Source organism: Carcharodon carcharias, chromosome 21, assembly GCF_017639515.1.
Source record: "Carcharodon carcharias isolate sCarCar2 chromosome 21, sCarCar2.pri, whole genome shotgun sequence".
NCBI lineage: Eukaryota > Metazoa > Chordata > Chondrichthyes > Lamniformes > Lamnidae > Carcharodon > Carcharodon carcharias.
This window is the reverse complement of record NC_054487.1, coordinates 36,219,270-36,240,550: the sequence shown is the minus strand read 5'-3', so window position 1 is coordinate 36,240,550 and position 21,281 is coordinate 36,219,270. Positions and strand designations below refer to the sequence as shown.

The window sequence follows — 21,281 nt, the reverse complement described above, 5'->3', positions numbered from 1 at the left end:
TTGGGTTAGTGGTCTTAACAAGGCTGTGACTGATGCCATGATGGGTCCATCGGAGAATGCAGGTAGAGGCACAGAGGAGATTCCAGTGTGGCCTAATGGTAGATGAGATGGAAGGCAGAGGAGTAGGGATTGTGTGGGGTGGAATGGAGGGGTGCAAAGTGTCAAATACTGATAGGAGAGATTAAAGGGACATGACCAGATTTGGGGAATGAAGGAAAGAGAGAGAGGCCCATGCAGAACTTAGCCTGATTAGAGTATAGCTGGCTACATTTTGAGCAAGATGGAAATTGTGGAGGACATGTAAAAGGGTGTTTTGTTTCGCTATTCACATCTGTCATTTCAATGTCCTGCGCGAAAATTATTTTCTGTTTGTCCAATTTTCCACTAAATGCAGAGTTAATGTTTGGCTTGTTACATGATATTATGGAATCATCATGTACCTGACTAAATAATTTATTTAATTCTCTGACCCAGTTGCCTATTCCTGTAATGGTATTTGATTATAACATGAGTTGTGTATAAGGAATATATTTCTTTGTTTTCAAGCATTGAATATGTAAGTCATAAAATGGGACTGCTGCTCTCTCTTAGTCAATGAAATTTATCTTCTCAGATATCGATGAGTGCAGTATTAATAATGGAAGCTGTGACTATAGTTGTGTTAATACAATGGGAAGTTATGAATGTGTGTGCCCTCCTGGGAAGAAATTGCATTGGAACAAGAAGGATTGCACAGGTAAGTAGGATTTTAGAAAGCAGCAAGATGAGATAGGAGTCTCTTAAAGTTAATTTGATCAGGTTTCCCATTAAAAAGGAATAATATGCCATTGTAGTGTCTTAACCAAGGCCTTTTTTTGATAAAGGCATCACTAGAATATTTTGTACAATTTTGTAGCAAATTGATACATTTCTGAAATCAATTCACTCATTTAGTTTAAAGTTTCATTGCAAATGAATGTTAGGATGGCTTCACTATTTGGACTCTTGAGTAACACAATAGTGTTCTTGGCATTCTTCAAACAGAAAATGTTCGAGTAGAATATAGACACAAGATGGCTGAAGCACTATTAATTTCTGTTTGTGGCTCTGCGAGGCTCCAGCGGAGCAAGTAAGGAAACTTGGGATGAATAAATTGCTCGTGTTTGATACCATTTTGTAAATACAAAAACAATTTTCCTTATTTTATGCTGTTTCCATTAATTTCACATTGTTAAACTTTACAGTGCTTCACATTTTCCCCTTCATTTGAAAAGGAATTTTCATCTGTCAAATTTATTTAAGTTTAGAGATTTGTACAGGAATAAAAGATTAATCATTGTGCCCCTGGACTTCCCTGGTGCCGCTGTGAAGCGCATGAAAGCTGTCTTGAGCTGTAAAACTTCTAGTTATTTCCCCATTGGGGAACACCTAAGCCGTGCTCAGCACCTACCCTTAATGACACAAACAAGATCAGGAAATGGTGGATATGAAGCTGCATCCTCCATCTGCAGTGTTCAAAATTCCAGCCTGCCATCATCTCACCCCTCTTTTCCTGTAGGCATTTATTCAAGCTGAGGTGTAGTTCCATTCACTTTTCCGTATTTCAGGCAGAAACAGGTATTCTTAACATCAGTGTCTAAAGGGTGAGAATGAGATTATTTGGCTATGGGGAGCTTGATCCAATCCTCATCTGATGTCTGCATGGGCACCCTTATAGGAGTGATTGTCAGTTTGAATCTAGTAGTCTTTTCCCCTTCCCGGCTGTAAATTAAGACCAATTTTAACATCTCGATCACTGCCCTGCCTCATTCATAATAGATCAGATTGAGGGAGCAGTTTATAAATGTAGAACCCACTGGATACTGAAATGTTTCCTTGCCCCTGAGAGGATTACTTGGAATAACAATTTCTGATAGACAGTACCTATAGGTCATTGCTTGAGCGTGCAAGCTGATGGCAGTGGTCAGCTATTTTACAATGTCTTCTCACACAGCTTTTAAAGAATGAGGATAAAAGAAAAGTGTGTCATGATTGATGGTCCAATTCTGAAATACAAAACATGTGAAAGTTCACAAGCTTCACTGATATGTGCAGTCTCAAAAGTGGTAGCAGATTCTATCCCTGGGACTTGAGTTCAAATCGAACTTTATGAACGTCTCATGCATCTCAATCATGGGTATTCTTCAACCATCTAGTTCTAAATATTAGTTATTTCTTTAATTGATTGTCTGTTCCTGGCAGCAACAACCCAGTGCTCCTGCCCCTAAGAGAACACGAAACCAAATGAAATGAACTCCACAGCTCAGATTGTGCCCGAGACCTACTTTAAGCCATGTTGAGTGCTAAGGTCGGAGTCATAAAGAACAAGCAGCTCTTTGATTTGGCCTACATAAGGTTACACTACAAAAAAAATGGGAGTGTAAAGCTTAATGTTGTGGTCACTTGAGTGCCACTCTTAGGCAGCTCAACAGAAGTGCAACTGTGTCAAAAAGCACATCTGAGTTCCCCTTTAAATAGTCTTTTCTGCTAGATTTTCCACTTGTTAACTGCACCCTTTTATCCTTTTCAATTCCTTTTCAAATGGTTTAACACAGCTTCTGCACTTCAAAATCCATTTCCAATCTATTTAGCCCATTACCTCACACTTTCTGAATTAATTATCATTCATGCATTTTTGATCTGGATTGTTTATCCTTCCCTCCTTTTCACCATCAGTACTAACAGGCGACAGTACCGATTTGGAAGAAGGGCTCCACCCTTTTAGTTTTCAGATACTGATCAAATTTCTTTGTTATTCCAACAATTTCTATTTTCATTTTTATTGGCTGTCTTCTCTTACCATACTGCCTGACCCAGCATATTTGTGCTCCTAGTTTACTACGAGTTGGCAGATGGCTAATTGGGAAATGCAAAATTGCACACTGACATGGCGAGGAGTTGTGCCAGTGCTAGAACGGAGACACGTCTGAGCAGAGTAGAGAGAATTTTACTGGGCATTTCATCATTCTATATGCATGAAATGATTAACACTGACTCAAAATAAGAAGTGTTCCATTACCTGGCACCAATATCCTTCACCTTGCACAAATACGCCCTGGTATTTTTATAAAAGAGGAAGTGAAGTGAAACAGACATACAAAACACCAAGGAATCAGAAATTTTGAACATCCAGTATCGGATGAGCAGAAATTTCCTTCAATTAAATATTGGGAATGCCAAAGCTGTTGTCTTCGATCCCTACCACAAACTCTGTTCCCTATCCACTAACTCCATCTCTCTCCCTGGCAATTATCTAAAGTAGAATCGGACTGTTTACAAACTTGGTGTCTTATTGATTTTGAGATGAGTTTCTGATGACATATCCTCATTCTCACTAAGATCACCTATTTCTATTTCCGTAGTATAGCCCGACTTTGCCTTGTCCAAGACCTTTGTTACAGCTAGACTTGACTATTCCAATGCACTCCTGGCCAGCCATGTTCTATCCTTTATAAACTTGAGGTCATCCAAAACTCTGCCCATATCCTTACTTGCACCCATCATTCATGTGCTCACCAACCTACACTGACTCCCAGTTAGGCAACTCCTCGATTTTAAACTTTTCATCCTTGTTTTCAAATCCCTCCATGTCCTTGCCCCTCCCCACCTCTGTAATCTCCTCCATTCCTATGACCCTCTGAGATGTCTGCACTCTCCAATTCTGGCCTCTTGAGCATTCCAGATTTTATTTACTCCATTGTTGGTGGCCATGCCTTCAGCTGCCAAGGTCTTAAGTTCTGGAATTCCCTGCCTATGCCTTTCCACCTCTTTTCCTCTCTTGCCTTCCAAGACATTCTTTGAAACCTGCTTGTTTGACCAAACTTCTGTTCATTTGCCCTAATCTCCTCAGTTTGTTTTAAAACCCTCCTGTGAAGTCCCTTGGGGCATTTTACTATGCCAAATGTGCCACACAAGTACAAATTGTTGTTATTCTTCTTTGTGTACACAGCCTTTGTTACTGCTCCAACAACACTCAAGAAGCTTGACACCATCCAGGACAAGGCAGCCTGCTTTATTGGCACCCCATCCATAACTGTGATGCACAGTGGCAGTAATGTGTGCCAAAATACACTGCAGGAATTCACCAAAGCTCCTTAGACAGTACCTTCCAAACCCATGACCACTACCATCTAGAAGGACAAGGGCAGCAGACAGATGGGAACACCACCACTTGGAAGTTCCCCTCCAAGCCACTCACCATCCTGACTTGGAAATATATCGCTGTTCCTTCACTGTTGCTGGGTCAAAACCCTGGAACTCACTCCCTAACAGCACATAGACTGCAGCAGTTCAAGAAAGCAGCTCACCACCTCTTCTCTAGGGCAATTAGGGATGGGCAATGAAAATGCAGGCCTAGCCAGCGACTCCCACATCCCATGAATGAATAAAGAAAACCTTACTGCTCAGTTTAAAATGTTTGTAATCAAGGCCATTGAATTATGTACTTTTTTTTTTTACTATTTCAACAAGCACTGATTCATGCCCCTCCCTCTAATTGTTTTTATGTCTTTCATGAACATTCTGTTTGGGAAGTGCACTGCCTAGTTAATTTTACTGTTATTTTATTCATTCATTGTCAGGCACCTTTGCTTTGGTGCATAAACAGCATGCATTAGTCTGCACAGTTTTCAAATTCCCTATTGTGTCAGCCATCACTTAAAATTATTATACCACATGCTGTAAAGCAGAATTCCACTAGCTGTTACATTCACCAACTAACTAAAGTTAGATTGCTGAATCCCAAAAATATGAAATCAGATTGAAATCCATTGTTAGCAATTTTGCAAAAGTACCTCTTTAACTGAATAATTGTTATGCATTCCATATATCTTCATTATAAAACATTCACCAACAGTTTTCTCCATTCACAAGCAACCTAACTGTTACAAATTCAGGTCTGCTGTCGACATTTCTCTGGTACACTGGCATCAGTTGCTCCTTTAAGCAATCTGGGCACCTTATTTTCATTGGAATTGACTCATTTCGCCTGAGGACCTACTTGTACTGGAAAGGTTGTAAGGGCAAAGGAAGGTGGATGGGGGGGACATGAGTTGGCATGGAGGGTATGAGGGGCCATTGGGGGTGGATGGGGCATGGGTTGTCATGGGGTATCGGGACCATTGGGCGTGGGTGGGCAGCACGGGTGGTGATGGGAGGTGGTGCAAGCTTAACCAAGGGATGTAGCAATAGTATCATCTTTTGATCCGGAATAGGTACTTGTACCTTTTACTCATGAGCAGAAATCTTCACTCGGTGGGCGTGCCCAACCCGCTCGAGTGTGAAATGACCCACGTTGATATCAGCCGAGCGTGCTGATGTCAATGCGATGCACAGTTGCATGATAGTTCAGTCAGCGGGGGCGGTCTCCGGCACACACCCGCCGACAATTTAAAGACCTGTTAAGGCTATTAAATAATCAATTAAGCTAAATGTTTCACTGCCCGTCCAACCTAATGGCTGGCAGGCAGGCGAAAAGGCCAAGCGGCCTTTGTATTTTTTTTGGAAACCTCATCCACTGGTGGGTTGAGGTTTGCAAAAACAAATAAAAATAAAATTAAAGTTTTGCAATTGAATTAATAACATGTCCCTGCTCATGTGACAGAATCACATGAGAAGACATGTTTTATTTTCTTTATTTTTAAAAAATATCTCTCCATCTCCCTGAGGCAGCTTCATGCCTCAATGAGATTATGCAGCGCTCACTCGCCTTGCATGCATGAAGCTCGTGCTTGGCCTGCTCGCCACAGACCGCACCCCCCCCCCCCCCCCCCCCGCCCCCCCATCACACAGACAGTGCTCGGTGCTTAATTGGCCTGCCAGCATAAAATTGCGGTGCCAATCCCGGGCAGCAGTTGGCTTCCCAATTGCTCCCGCTCAGCCACCTGCCAAGGGCAAAATTCTTCAATCCCTTCAGAGGCAAACATAGTTACCATTGGGTGATGTGCTGTGCATTGTTTCTGAATATTTCTAATTGCAATAAAACTCTCAATCTGCTATGGTGACTGACGTAACTACCTTTTAATTCTTTGAATATAATCAATGACTCACTCTCCTTCAGAGGTGGTGAAATGTCTCCGAAATGCAAAGGTTGCACGCAAAGTCCAGCTGATCTGCAGTAAGAGTGGAGGAGTAGAGAGCTGCTCTCTGTCCTGTCCATCAAAGGCACTCTTTGTGGCAGGTCAGTATTCTGTTTATAATGATTGTGCAAACACCATGGTAGGGAAGTGTGTATGAAAAGTGATTAAAATGTTTTGATGTGGTGTGGAGAATCACAGTAATTCTGTTGATACAAAAGGCAAGTTTTCAACATATTTAATGTGTAAATGTAAAACCAAATTGGTATATATGTAGGATGATATTTGATGAATTATAGAGGATGAAATATTTATAATAGGGATTTATCTGACTAAATAACACATGATAAAACTTGTGTGTGTTGAAATATCCACTTCAGTAGTTTCATAAATACACAACGCGTTCAATAGAAACCATAACAGGTTGACATTTTATCCTGGTTCTGCACATATATTAATTTTTAAAAATAGTGGTCTAAACCGTTACATGATATTGCACCTTTAGGCAATGCTGAAAGCATAATGTTATATGACAAATTTACCACAGCATTCTTCATATTTAAGACATGTATTCCTCAATGTAGCTGAGTTGATCATATTAAGAATTTGATTGGTATGAAAGAATGCAAGGTTTTTATAATAAATTCATTTTATAGAAAAACAAATGAAAATGGGGGCCAGTGGGGGTGGGTAGGCAGCATGGGTGGTGATGGGAGGTGGTGCAAGCTTAACCAGGGGATGTAGCAATAGCATCATCTTTTGATCCGGATTAGGTACTTGTACCTTTTACCTCATGGACAGAAATTTTCACTCGGCAGGCGTGCCCAACCCGCTCGAGTGTGAAATGACCCATGTTGATATCGGCTGAGTGTGCTGATGTCGACGCGCAGTCACATTCAGTCAGCAGGGGACTCCGGCACACACCCGCCGACAATTAAAAACAAAACAACTTCAAACAAGCTAACTGAATCACAGCTAATCCCATGCTTTCCCATCCTCATTACTTCCTTCTTACTGTGACATTTGTGTAAGCTACCAACTCGAGGGTCAAGTGTGGTTTAAAAGCACTTGTGCTTTAGGCAGTTGCAGCCTCACTTTAGTGGAGTGTAAATAGCAGATCTTCCTCAACTACAAAGCTCCAGATTCACAAATCTGATTGGTAATTTCCATCCACCCACCAACTTCTTTTTTAAAAAGGACCCTGCATTGTCAAGATATTTGATTTTATAGAATGTCCAACCATCTCTGGGTGGAATTTAAGAGAAGCTTTAAAAATGTATTGTGAAACCAAATCACTGTGGCTAATGAAGTGACGATGTACAATTGGTGAGAGCACATCCATTTGGACAGAGAAATTGATATTTGTTTTGGAATAAGTTTTTTAAAAAAATTCTTTCATAGGACGTGGGCATCGCTGGCTAGCCTAACATTTATTTTGTTGCCCGTCCCTAATTGCCCATGAGTATACAGCAATGTTCTACATAAACATTGGCTGGAAGTTTTCCAGCCTCATCAAGGCAGCTTTGGAGATGGGGGTATGGAGATGATGGGTAGGCAGGGTTGGGGAGGGGGACGGGGAGAGGGGGCTGCGCGATGGGGAAGCTTTGAAAGAAATTCATCAGGCTGGTTCCCTGACATGTCCCTACCTCCTCACATGTCCCCTCACAGAAGTGGGGTCCTACTCGCAATGGCTACCATCCCTGCTAGCAGCCAGTAACCAATTAAGATATTTAAAAGTTCAATTTTCCCCTATTTTGAAACTTCAGTTATGTTTTCCAAATGTTCTCTGGGATCCCTGCTGCATTTACAGCTTGTCTCTTCCCAGGAGGTCAGAGCAACATAATAGATATATACTGAGGTTATTTTAAAGCAACATTGGGGAACCTACAGCCAGTGGGCCAGATCCAGCCCATTTCTCAATTTCATATGGCCCGTAACAAGATTTCTAAAAATATAGACCTACGACAGTAGCGCCTTCAAAATAGCGTTTATCATTGTTACGAATTTGCTTTGGATAAAAGTGTCAGCTAAATTAATATAATAGTATTTAACAATGTAATATGCAAATTCAACCATCACATTAAAACAGTGGGTGAGTTGAATGTTTCTGTATCCTCTCAAAAAAAACTACATATTTATGTGTGTGGGGCCCGCGACTGATTTTGTCTGTGTATGAATGGCCCGTTATAAGAGAAATGGTCCCCACCCTGTGTCTTAAAGGATCCAAATCTTACTTTGCAGTGTATCCACTGGGAAGTGTTTCATTTGGAAGTGTTTCTCCCACAGATGGAGGGGGAACGGCTTGTTCTGGGTTTCAGGACATGACTGCCAGCTCCAGCACTCATATCAACCCTCCATCTTGTGCTGCTTTCTCCTTCTTCATATATATACCTGAGCGGGACACACCATCTCAGTGGACCTACTGTCGTCCCTTGCCGTTGACCATTCTGATTGGTTCTCTAGCATCCGGTGCCCACTTGCCATCCCTAATTGGACAGTGTACATGGAGGGGGCCTGTTATTTGACTGCCTTCTGTAAAATCTCACCATAGAGCTTACTGCTGGCAGGGTCGGGGCCTGGAAACATGCCCAGAGTTTTGCTCCTGAGTCGGGTAACGGGCGCCAGGAAATTTCCTGGCTCAAGGTGCCTGCCTCAGCAGAAAGACCCCGAATGACAGGATTTTCACTCAGGTTGCGGGTGGGTTCTGGATGGGGTCGGGCCTGCCACCTCCAAATGCAGATTGGAGGCCAAGGGCTGCCAAGCGCTGAGGCCGGCTGTATAAAAGGCCTATCTCGGTTCTCTGGGATTCCCTAATGAGCTAATGATAGGTTGAAAATAGCCAAGCATTAGTAATGACACAATAATACAATTTGGAGTAATGTTAAAAAACAACTATTGTAACTGCCAAACAAGTTTCTTTTTCAACTGACACAGCCTGCCGATTTTTTTAAATTTTAAAGAGCTAGGGATTAAAATGATTTTACAGCTTGACAGTTCTAAAGACCTTGTGCTCCCTTCATTTATGGCTACTTTTTAAATTAGTGACTCTCACAATGTGGTTTAAGGCCCTTGTTATTTAGAAAATGGAGTCTGAGCACTGAGTTCAAATGGCCCTATTGAGTTCAGGTTTTCAGGTTTCCCTCGCATGTCACACCCTGCCCTTTTCCCTGTCAGTGAAATGGCATCTGTTGGGAATGGAAGCGAGACTTCTGAATTCGGGTCCTTCCCGTCACTTTGGAGTCTCCACGGAATCTCCATGACACCATGAAAATCCAAGCCATCATTTCATTGTGTGTAAATTTTTTAACTGAGGAAAATTCTGGCCATTGAGTTGAATTAGCCATATATTCACACATCAAATAACAGCCCCACTGGTTGTCTTTTCATAGAATAACCAGAAAATCTATTTTGATCATCTATAATATCTTATTTATGTTACCGGTCAAGTCAGACATATAACTAGAAGCAGCATGAGTACAATAGAATGATAGAACTTATCACTGTATAAATATACTTTATAAAAAGCCATAATGTTTGTTAACTTGCTACACTTGAATGAAGTTTTAAATGGGATTCAAGTACGCCCAAGCTTGACTATCACAAGCTTGTGAGGATTAGCAAGGTAATTATAAAGAGGCACATAATCTCTACTAGTTACAATAAAGATTTTGCCAAGATCAGAGCAAAACCTGGGGAGGTTTCTAAAAACAAGCTTCTGTGATGTATTTAGATTCCTTTCAAGTAGGTGACACTTTCCAGTTTTAATCGAAGCATTTTCACAACAGTTAATTAATAATAATACCAAAATAATCTATAGTATTTTTTTCAGTCTTGTATTTAAAACCATATAGCGCAGATTGGCTCATCGTGCTTGTACTGGTTCTTTGCAAGAGCTGCCAATTGGTCCCACTCTCCTGCTCTTTCAACATAGCCCTGCAAATTTAACCAGTCATGTCTATATGCAATTCCATTTTGAAAGTTACCATTGAATCTCCTACCACTGCCCTTTCAAGCAGTGCATTCGAGATCATAACAATTTGAATGAAAAATCAAAATTACCTGGGTGAGCTGGTGGTACAGCCAATTACTCTACTAGCAAGTTTGCCATAGTCTAGTGAGAGGATATTGAGACAACCAGAATGAAAATAACTTTGTGCTGTGTGTTGAATAAAAACACATAGGGCTGTATTTGTGGTTGTAATGATGGTGAAACTGTCAGTGTTTGCCATCATTACAACTGTGAAATCTTTGGAAATCATTGACATGAACTCATTGAATTGACATGAACTTCCAGTAGTTACACTTCAACTTCACAGTAACCTCCCCCCCCCACCCCAATCCGCCCCCCCCCCCCCCCCCCCCCCCCCCCCCCCACCCCGCCACCCTCCTGCTCACTGAAAAGATTATGTCTTGTTGAATAAGGTGTAACTGGGTTTTTACAGCACACTAAGTCTTAGGGTGGGATTTTTGGCGGGATGAGAAATTCCCGCCAAAAATTAATGGACTTTGGCCATTCTCGGTCCCGCCTGCGACAATGGCCGCCGCTGGTGGGAACAGAAAATCCCAGCTATAGTTACTGCTGAAGTCATAGTTACTGCTACTGTCTTTATCACACTGCTGTTTGTGGGAGTTTGCTGTTCTCAAATTGGCTGCTGTGTTTTCTACATTACAACAATGACTACACGTCAGTGATATTTCATTGGCTATAAAGTGCTTTGAGACATCCTGTGGTCATGGAAAGCTTGACATAAATGCCAGTCTTCCTTTGGCACCAAAATTGAATTAATTTTGAAAAAGGAGAAATACACAGCGCAAAAATCTCTAAGCATTTGTGAGCAGCTTTCTTTGAAGTCAAAAGCGAGCACTGTCACTTCACCTCTGAACACAAAATCATAGCAAAAATCATTTCTGTCGAGTGATTTGTGGCCCACGCACACATTGCTATGGGGACTGGGAAGTAGCATTTTTAATTAGAATTCTCAATTGTTGTAGAACTATAGAAAAGAAAAAGATTTTTGAGAAAGTTATGGTAGAACTTTCAGTCACCTTTTGAAGGCAGTTTTCATTTGTTTTTCTATAAAATGAATTTATTACAAAAAGTTTGCATTCTTTCATCCCAATCAAATTCTTAATATGATCAGCTCAGCTACATTGAGGAATACATGTCTTAAATATGAAGAAAGGTTATATTAAATAATCACACACTACTTGGAAATTGGCTGATAAGCTCGTGGTCATTAACCTAACGGTGTCAAAAGGGTTTACATGTTACAATAAGTGTAACTGCCTCTTGTTTTTAGGATGCATCAAAACCACAATGAAAATATTGGTGGGTAAGTCATTACTGTTGGTTATAATGATGGGAAGTCAGCGCTCCTTGCAGTTCTTTTTCTTCGGCAACACCTTCCAAACCCATGACCACTACCATCTAGAAGGACAAGGGCAGCAGATAGATGGAAACACCACCACCTGGAAGTTCCTCTCCAAGTCACTCACCATCCTGACTTTGAAACATATTGCCATTCCTTCACTGTCGCTGGGTCAAAATCCTGGAACTCCCTCCCTAACAGCACTGTGGGTGTACTTACCTCATGTGGACTGCAGCGGTTCAAGAAGGCAGCTCACCACCACCTTCTCAGGGGCAATTAGGGATGGGCAATGAAAATGCTGGCCTAGCTAGTGACACCCACATCCCGTGAAAGAATAAAAAAAACACTGAATTCCCAATCTTGCAGGACCATCTAGAAAGCCAAGGAGTAAAACTGAGGTGTTTTTCTGTAGCAGAGGGCAACGAGAAGGGAATAAAGTTGTGCAAATATTTTAGTGAACAACCCAACAGCAAACTGACGTGGAAAAATGTCATCTTGGGGTTCCTCTTTGGAGAATTATGCAAAGCAACACCCTGTGGGTGACAGGTGGTATAGCAGTCGTATGTCAAGTTGCAATTAAACTTAATAAATCACTTATCCATCTTCCTCTAATACGCAACCTTTCTCTTCATTCAGATTCTGAAAACAGCTATACTTTTAGCTGTGGAGTTCCAATACACCCAACAAAATCTTCACAGAAACGAAATGCAACTCTACCCAATTGTGCAGGTAAACATCTCAAACAGGGTTGGTCTGAAGTAAAATAGACAGTGCACCACTGAAATATTAATGTTTCATTCTTCAGTGTCAGTTTGCCTCATTGCTCATCTGACTGGTTGGAAAGACAATTCTGTTTTTCAATTTTAGTCTCTCAATTCTTACAATTAAGAAAATTTTAATATTCAGCTTCAAGAGACTTGAGTGGAAACTTTTGTTTTGTACTTCTAATACTTAGTTTTTGGACTGGAAAATAAACGCCATGGAATCATAAGTGGCTTCAAAACTTCTCCATAAAATCCCAGCCTTTTTGATGGGAGAGTAAAAATGCACTTCTCTTAGTATTAGAAATGTTACAAGTCCACAATATTAGCACCAACTCAACATTTAAAATTCCCAAACATTTGGAGCTTTGTATCGTCTGAGTGATGATTTCCAGGGTTCCCTCCCCTATCATTTTCCCCTGTCAGGGCTTCTCTGAAAGGTGCAATTGCTACTCCAGTCACTTGAGTGGTTGCAAGTTCATTCATGCCACTAAAGTAAATTAATTTGAAAATTGCAGTGTTTACATGGTATATGCATAGGCTCCATCCTTGGACAGCTACTAGGAATGTGAGAGTTTTGTAGAGTTTACACTTGACCTGGTGGGATTTTCTACTCTCACTGCAGGTTGCATGTCGAGGTCTGTCACAATGATGCTCCTGAAGACCTTTAGCATCCAGAAGCATGGGTGCAAAGTGAGATTGTTCCTGCTCACGTAATGCACTTTGTGGTCCTAGGCACACTGAGGACATTAAAGTTAATTCTAATGAGAGAACATGTCCACAACTATATAATTATCAGCAATGCCTGTCGGATGTTCAGGCTGAAGAGGTTTCAAGTAGAATCTGCAGCATTTTCTTGGCTATGAGTGTGCCAATTTATAGTGATAATTTATAGACTAAGTAGCAGAATGTATTATGGCAAACTCATCATTTAAACATTTAAACTGAACAGTGCCAATTTTTCCCATTCAGGCATAATGGCAAGGTCTTAGTACATACAGCAAAGAGGCAGGTAGTGGCAAGGGAACCCATATGGTGTATCTACAGGCTTTGCCATGATTATTCAACTAAGCATTAGCAACTTGCATATGCATTCCCCAAAGAGAGAGGGTGGGAAGGATAATGCACTGAAGCTGTTAAAGGAATGATTTTTAGTGAAAGGGAGCCTGGCAGGTACATTGATCCCTGTGGCTTCATCAACCACAGAAATGGAAGGAGATCTGGGAAGGCTGCCCTCAATGATACCATTAATTTCTGTACACTTGTGCACAGCCTACTTGTTGCACAGTGTGGAACATTCCCAATTGCTGTGTGGCTACTGAGCAATGCAGCTTAAGAGGAAACATTGGCCAAGCCCCACCCTCTGCATTTCCCAGCATTTAACTGCACAACATTCTTCAGACCAATAGGCTTGCAGTTCCACTCACTCCTATCACTCCAGGCACCACCTCATGTTCCCAACTGAACAGCCAACAGTCACACTTACCCTCATTTTTTGCCATATCACACCCACGTCTCACAGTAACCCCCCCACAAATGTTGTCCTTTCCTTCTCTCCACACAATCCACTCTCAACCCTACTTTCTCTCCTTGCAGGAAAAGAGAGCACAGAACTCTAGGGAGTGGCAAAGAACCAGGGGTGGGACCCTCCAATCATAGCCACCTTGACTGCCACAGGCAATGGGTGCCTACGTAGTGCCTGGGAAGGAGGTTATGTTTCAAGGGGCTACAGATGTCTGAGCCTTCTGAGCCACTGGTGCTCACACATGTCACGAGAGCTGATCCTCTGCCTGTAGATCCTGTATTGGGGGTCAGTTTTGAACTAGATCACTGTGTCCATCCTTCTGTCCTATAGAGCAGCATGTAGCTAAAGAGAAATCAGCTGGTATTGCTACTGGTGCTGATTTGATGTTGCTGCTCCTCTTGTTCCTTAACAGAGTTGCAAAAATTGCTCCCAGGCTGCTGGACAGTGCAGATCATGGTAAGTGAAGTTCAAGACAGAAGAACTGACTTCCAAGAAGTTGGAAATCACCTGTCAAATAGTAAGAGCGCACTCTCAGAAGAAGTGCTGTGAGCTCCAATCTCTCAACTAGGTATGGCTGCAGCTCTTCAGTTTCACTGTTTGAAGGCTTTCCAGCCTGTCAGTTTCACTGAAGAAGCATCTTCCACTCTGCTCTTGCCTGGTTAACCCTGTTAAAGTCAGAATGCTGGGTTAAGCCCTCTGTTCATTGCCTCAATGAATATTTTAATTACTTACCTGACAGGTCCACCAGGGTTCTTCACTTGACTGCAAACCCATCCACAAGTGGGCAGGTTCCTGTCAGCTTCTGGGTGCCACTTTTCTGGACTTAAACCTCCATATCCCCCATCCTCAACCACATACATCAAAATCCACTTTCCCTTTGCAGTTAAATTTCTATCTACTGAATGTGTGGATTTCTTACATTTGGAAGGACAGTACAGTGTTGATTGATCAAAATTTGACAATGAAGTGAAGAACAATAGATATTTCAAAATGATTGCAAGGTAATAATCTAATTTTCCAGGTTGACATACTGGTTGGAACAGTCAGAAAAAAAAAACTTGCACCGTAAAATGCACCTTACATCTGGCAAACATGATCCAATGTGTGCTGTTGTGCAAACTTGCCCTCCTCTTACCTAAGCTACCCCTTCGGTCATTTTGATTTTAATGCATAAAAATATCTAATGACTTGCTCACCACAGGAATTCTTATAGGTGGTCTTGTAAGATGCTTCAATGAAAGAATTTCCATTTGAAGACCCTTATTTAGATTATTCCAAGTACAATGATGTGCACAGCGTTTGCTGCAAGTTTTGAATACATGCAAGAAGTACTGTACACACAGGGTGAAAGATTGCACAATCCAACCATCCAACTCTTCCCATAAATCATATACAATCTGCCTTACTGAGGGCTTCCTGTTTAATCTGCTAAGGAAATGTCCTGCATAAATATTCTCCAATCCCAAAATTAATTGAGGATATTTAAGAGGATTGGATAAAGACTTGAAGAAAAAATATTAAAGGTAAAGGGGAAAGAGTGGGAAAATGGGCTACTTTAGATAGCTAGTGTGGAGTTCACAATGGCACAGGTACAATGATTTATAATAGTCTATTTCTCTGATAGAGTTTATATGACTTTATCTCTGACTTACTGATTTCCACAGATATTCTTTGCCCCATGGTCTCAGCAGCAGAGGTCTATTGTTTCCTGTAATACACTTGATCATCTAAGACTATGGCCCAGAACTTCCAGTTTCCAGATTGTCAGAGTCTGGAATTACAACTGAAGATGCATGTTGAGGCCCTGCAAAATGTGGATGTGCTAACCTCTGTGGGAGTTGCCTGGGAAGTTTGAACTTCCAATGGATAATTCCCTGCTCCACTGGACCCTCCGCGAATGTCCCTGACTCTACATTAGAGTCGGAGACTTTGGATGGTTCTGATGAAATTATCTGGACAGTTACTCAGGAAATATTAGATTAAAACCTAGTCTAACATCTGGGTAACTCAGACCCCCTCCAATTACACTCACTGACCACACACCCCCCCCCCCGACTCCACCCTCAAGCATCCTGACTGCCCAGCCTGGCCTTACGACTGCCCCCGAATCCCACCTAACTACTCCACTGACCCAATTCCACTACCCCTCCCAACCACGCCACCCCTGACCATATCTAACTACCCCCCACCACCCAACTACCTGCTGACCCAACCTGACTAGCCCTTGACCCACTCACCTGCCACCCCACCCACCCTACCCACTTACCTTACCCACGTTCCCACCCTACCCATTCACTCATCCACCCACTCATCCATTCACACATTAACTAACATTCACAGTGGACCTTTAAACTAATCATTCGGTTGCTTTTGCCATAAAAAGGAGTGCCCTGTCTTCCCCTAACTCTACTCCAATCCAATGGAGTTCTCCTCTCTGCATTTCTAGGAAAACCGGACTCAGAAGACCCCACAAGAAATGCGGAGCAGTATCAAGGTGGGTGAAAGTTTGAGCGGAGTGGCAATCCAATGATGATTGGCACTCCTCTGAATAACCCAGCCTATACTTATCCCACAATAATCTCCAATCCCATTCTCAATCATACTACTTATTCAATTTATGTGAGCAGAAGTTAACTAAAAAATCAACCGATGTTGGTGGGATTTTTCCACACACAAAAAATGCTATGCAACAACAAAATGTTATGTTATTCTCTCATTTCAGTAGAGGCATGTTAACTTAAACCTATGCCTTTGTGATCTTGAAGACATCCATTGTTTGTTTCAGATCCTTTAACACCTCCAATAAAACAAAAGGCTAGGTTCAAGATCAAGGATGCCAAATGCCATCTACGACCACGTAATAAGGAAAAGATTAAGGATAGTCTGAAACAAACTATATCAGGTACGTTACAGTTTGAATTAATAGTAATTGAGTCATACACACTTGCACCCATGAGTATAAATATGTATAGGATAAATGAGGATCAAAAAGGTACTGGGTATAATCCAACACCTATCTGTCATTGAGAACCTATGAGTTTCATACAATGACTTGAGTTCAGGCAGTACGGCATCACCACCTGGAGCTTTGCCCATGGTAAATGAGTCAATAGTTAAGCTTCTCCACTGTGGGCTCGATATCCAGCTCTGCCATGTCCGGCAGGTTTTCTTTAGTGCCTAGAGCTTTCTTGGTCACAGTGTTCTCCTTAGAGTACAACTCAAGGTAGAGTTCCACACATCTATCCAACTGTTTATTGCTGATGGTGATGACCTTCCCTGCCTTTATTTTCAGTGGACCCATTTGCTTTGCTGATGGACCTGTTGCCTTTTGGATCCTTTCATACATGCCCCTAGTGTTCCCTGTGTCAAAGGACATCTGGATATTCTGGCAAAGTTGAAACTAGTAGTCATTGGCCCATGTCAGTCTAGTCATAGTGGTCTGTTGGACTTTACTTCGAGTGGCTTTTAGTGCACACAGAGTCTTTTCACTTAGATTTCAGTCGCATCAGCAGCCTGTAAGAGCCAGGAGCTGTTCCGCTTTCCTTGCGGGCTCATAGCTGAATGCCATCAATATAACAAGGCTCCTCAAGGAGATCCATCTCCAGCAATGGGACAACGTATTCTGTGTAATCCCAATGGCGAAACTGTTAGGTGATGCTTGGGCCAAGGCAGCTGAGGGTGTTCCACAGGTCTGCATCTAATCTGAGATGACTCCACCGTTTGTATCACCTTCCCTATCACATTAACATGCGGTCCTCTCGGTTAGGAATGCTGGTCCACTTTTATCCTCACCTTGTTATGCATGTGGACCCCCTGAAGATGACAACATTCAACCACTTGCTTGCCAGATATTAAAATGCCTCTTCTTGAAGAGACACATTGTGCCCTCATGACCAGGCCTGACCCTTGCGAATTCCAAAATGCTCAGACACCATGAAGCCCTCAAGGTCACAAGTCATTGCTAATAAAGAGCAGACTTCAGCTTCAGTACATCCTCGCTCCTATCCCATTGCTGCCCTCAACATTGTCTAAAACTACGATGTTTGCTTCCAAAGCCTGCTCACAGGCTCTACTGACCTCCAAATATCTCCATTTGCAATTAGCACCACTCGTCTCAGTGAGTGTTTAGGTGATGGGACGCACAGCGCTGCATCCCAACATTGTGATGAGAGCCTTGTGGCCACAATCCAGACAATTACAGGTTGGTAAACGTTTAAGGTTGTAGGTTCGAGTGCCAGGACAATAACGTGGCTGAGATGGGCAGAGCTTTGGCACCTTGAGGTGGCAAGGTGCTCCCACTTATTGGTGACTCGGAAAGTTGGAAATGTGGTTGGCAGACAGGAGCACACATGAGATCCAAGTATGGGCTCATAGCATGAAAACCCTGCTGGATGACAGTCAGCAGATGGACTTGCAGGATATATGACCCTTCATGTGTTAACAAATTACTCCTTGTACACTACATCTTCAACTTTCCAGAATGCAGAGGAGATATGAAAACACCTTTACCTCAATATTAAACAGCCAAGAATAAACATGACATGGCCCTGCAAAACATGAGAATGAGGTTCCTTCCACTAGCACACTCAACATTAAGGCCGAGGCATCACCAATTTCGAGAATGATGTGGAAAATATGGAAGGCCACTACATTGACAAGAGGCCCATGATAGCAACATCTGTGTTAAGTGGGGGGAGGGACCATGGTATCACAGCTGATTGACAGCTACACAGCTCATCATAAAGAGGAATACACAAGAGGAGATGTGAAATGGGTATGATTATATTTACATTTGTGAACATTATGTACATGTTGTGAACACCCATGCCACCGTCTTGCTCCTAAATCTTTTTAACTTTCCTAACCCTACCAATACACCTGGGTGATTCCCCAACATCAACAGCAGAGTTGGAGGCAGCCTGCTGACTGTTACACCCTGTTGTCTATGATGACTTTGGTGAGCATCCTCTGGAGCTTTGGGTGTTCTGCTGTAGGGAAGATGTATCCTTTTTGGCCATCACTTTGGAGCTGATGAGGTCACAGGAAGAGGGGATTAGGATCGGCCAGACAGCCCCAGAGTCACCTGGGTGGATGGCCTCTGGGCTGTCCAGCTGCTGATCCCTATAGGTGCCCGAGGGCCCCGGCTGACTCCATGAGGAGAAGGGGCAGCTGGAGTGAGATCTAGGTGCCCCACCCCCTCTCATGTTGCCACTTTTTGATGCCGCCAATGGCTATAGTGACAGATTGCAGCTCCTGCACAGTACAGGACCGATGTCCTGTACCAAGGTCTCCATGGCAGCCACCATCCTACCAATGTTGCCCTCAGTGCGTTGGCATGCCAGTACTATCACCTCAGCCTGAAGGTGGACAGACTCCTCCATCATTTGTTGCAAGCTGAGGAATGCAGCTGACACCTTTCCTGCTGTTTCTGTGATTGTTGTTCCAGCTCCACCAACTGATTTAGGATCGAGTCTGGAGGCTCGTCATCTGACTCGGACTCAGCAGAATCCTGGCCTCCAACAGTCCGCTCAGTGCTGGCAACCTCAGCTGTTCCTGCCTTTGCCTCCTGTGAGCCAGATTCTGCTGTGCAATCACCAGATTGTGACCCTGAGCCTGCTCTAGAAATAGGTCCCACCAAGGCGTGTGTCTCTGCAATGCTGTGGATGGTGTGGGTGAGCGCTGTGACGGGTCTTCTATGGTGCTCTCCTCTGGTTCCTCATCTAAGGTGTCATCAGAGCTGGAGCGGAGGGCCTGGCTTGTGGATGCCTTGGCGCTTTCCAGAGGTAGCTATGGAAGAAAGTAGAGATAATTAGTGCATGGCAGGCGACTCTAAAACAAGACAATGCACTCAGTACTATTGTCTGAGGGATGAGTTGGTGCAGGATCCTCACTTGGGTGTGCATTGCCACCTCACTGTTGCCACAGGCACGGTCCATGTCCTCTCTGGCCAACTCGATGGTTTGGTTCTTTATAGGGAGTGAGGACCTTGATTGGCCACTGCACCCCCAGTCTAAGACTTCTCCCTCTGATCGCGTACAAGCTTGTCCTGCACAAAGACACATGGAGAGAATGTGAGTAGGATGCATGCCAGGGCAGATAAGGATGCCTGCCATGTGTGGATGGTGAGGGGAGCTATGGATGGGAAGAAGATGCAATCTCCAGAGGATATGAGCCCAGATGGAAATGTAAAGATGCTTGTGAGAAAGTGAGTGGTGATGTCCCTTGAACTGGCAGCATGGGAGATCCCACTGACTGTCTGATGGGCTGTTGAGTGTGTGAGTTAAGAGTAATGAAATGGTTGACTTGACCTGGAAGCATGGATGAGATCATTCGTCCTCTTTCTGCACTGGGTGGCTGACCTCCTCTGTGCTGTGTTGGCACTGACCACTTCTGTCACCCCCTGCCAAGCTGGAGTGGTGAGGTTGGTGGACCTCTTCCAGCCATCACAGCGGTAGGGGACATCGTGGCTGCCCTTAACCGTGTTCCAGTAGGGAGTCACTGAACTTTGGAGCAGAATGCTTCTTCCCTTTGGGAGCCATGTCATCCTTGGAGCAGTCCTAAGCTGCAGACATTAAAAAAGCTGTTCATGGGTGCCGTTTAAATATGGCACCCTGAGTGAGGAAGTGGCGAACTTATGGCAGGGCGGGTGAATCAGAGGCTGCCTGTCCATGATGATCCGGCAGGTTTCCCGTGCGTGCGTAATTAATGCAGCAGGTAGCGGACGATATGGCATAAAAACCTGCCATTGTGGCCAGAGGGTAGAATGTCATTTTTTATGCTCTCTACTGCACATACTGCAATGAGGGGAAAATCTTAACCTAAGTTTTGAATTTCACATTTTTCGAAACTCCAACAACGATTCACTTCCTGAAGGAATGTAATTGCACACTTTTAATTGTTCACTTTCTGGATCAGAGAGATTGACCGGCAGTGATTAACTATTATCACATTGTTAAAATGCTATTAATTACTAAACTTAATTGTCTGTGGTCAGTTTAATAGGCAATTAATGTGAAAATGCAGAAGCTTCTTGAAGCTTATGAGGAGGTTAAAGGCAAAATGGCATTTTCGTGAAGCTAATGGCCAGCTGGCACAAATTGTTAAGCAACTCGGGATATGTGATCTTGTGATAAATTGCTGGCAGATTTGTACATTAATATTAGTGTGCATCATTCACACTGTTATCTTTTCTGGCGCATGTTGACTTACAAAGGCTCCATTATATGCAGATCTGAAACTTTGATAAATCTTGAATTCCATTAACTGCCTCCCATTTGAATGATTACATGAGAAGGACTGTTCTGATGTTTGAAATGCGGAGTGCACATTTTTCATATATTGGCTAACCATATTCAGAATCTAAATAGATCAGACACAATCAATTAAATAATTGCTGCATAATAGCATGTCATTATAACTATTGTAAAAGCTACTAATGTCCTGCAGTTGGTTTCCAATTTGTGATGTTTGAAATATTTTTATTGATTGGTCCAGCATTTTAAAATGTACTTTTAATAAGTTTTATTCAAGCTTT

General features: G+C 42.7%; 1 protein-coding gene across 2 annotated transcripts in view; it reads left to right on the top strand.

Moving 5' to 3' along the window:
• Positions 1 to 21,281, top strand: part of scube1 (signal peptide, CUB domain, EGF-like 1) — a 386,703-nt gene that overhangs the window by 315,631 nt on the left and 49,791 nt on the right. For both annotated transcript variants that reach the window (XM_041216271.1, XM_041216270.1), the window contains 4 exons: positions 614 to 736; positions 6,077 to 6,196; positions 12,098 to 12,190; positions 16,533 to 16,649. In XM_041216271.1, the coding sequence (XP_041072205.1) occupies positions 614 to 736; positions 6,077 to 6,196; positions 12,098 to 12,190; positions 16,533 to 16,649 (453 nt within the window). The remainder of the gene's footprint in view (positions 1 to 613; positions 737 to 6,076; positions 6,197 to 12,097; positions 12,191 to 16,532; positions 16,650 to 21,281) is intronic.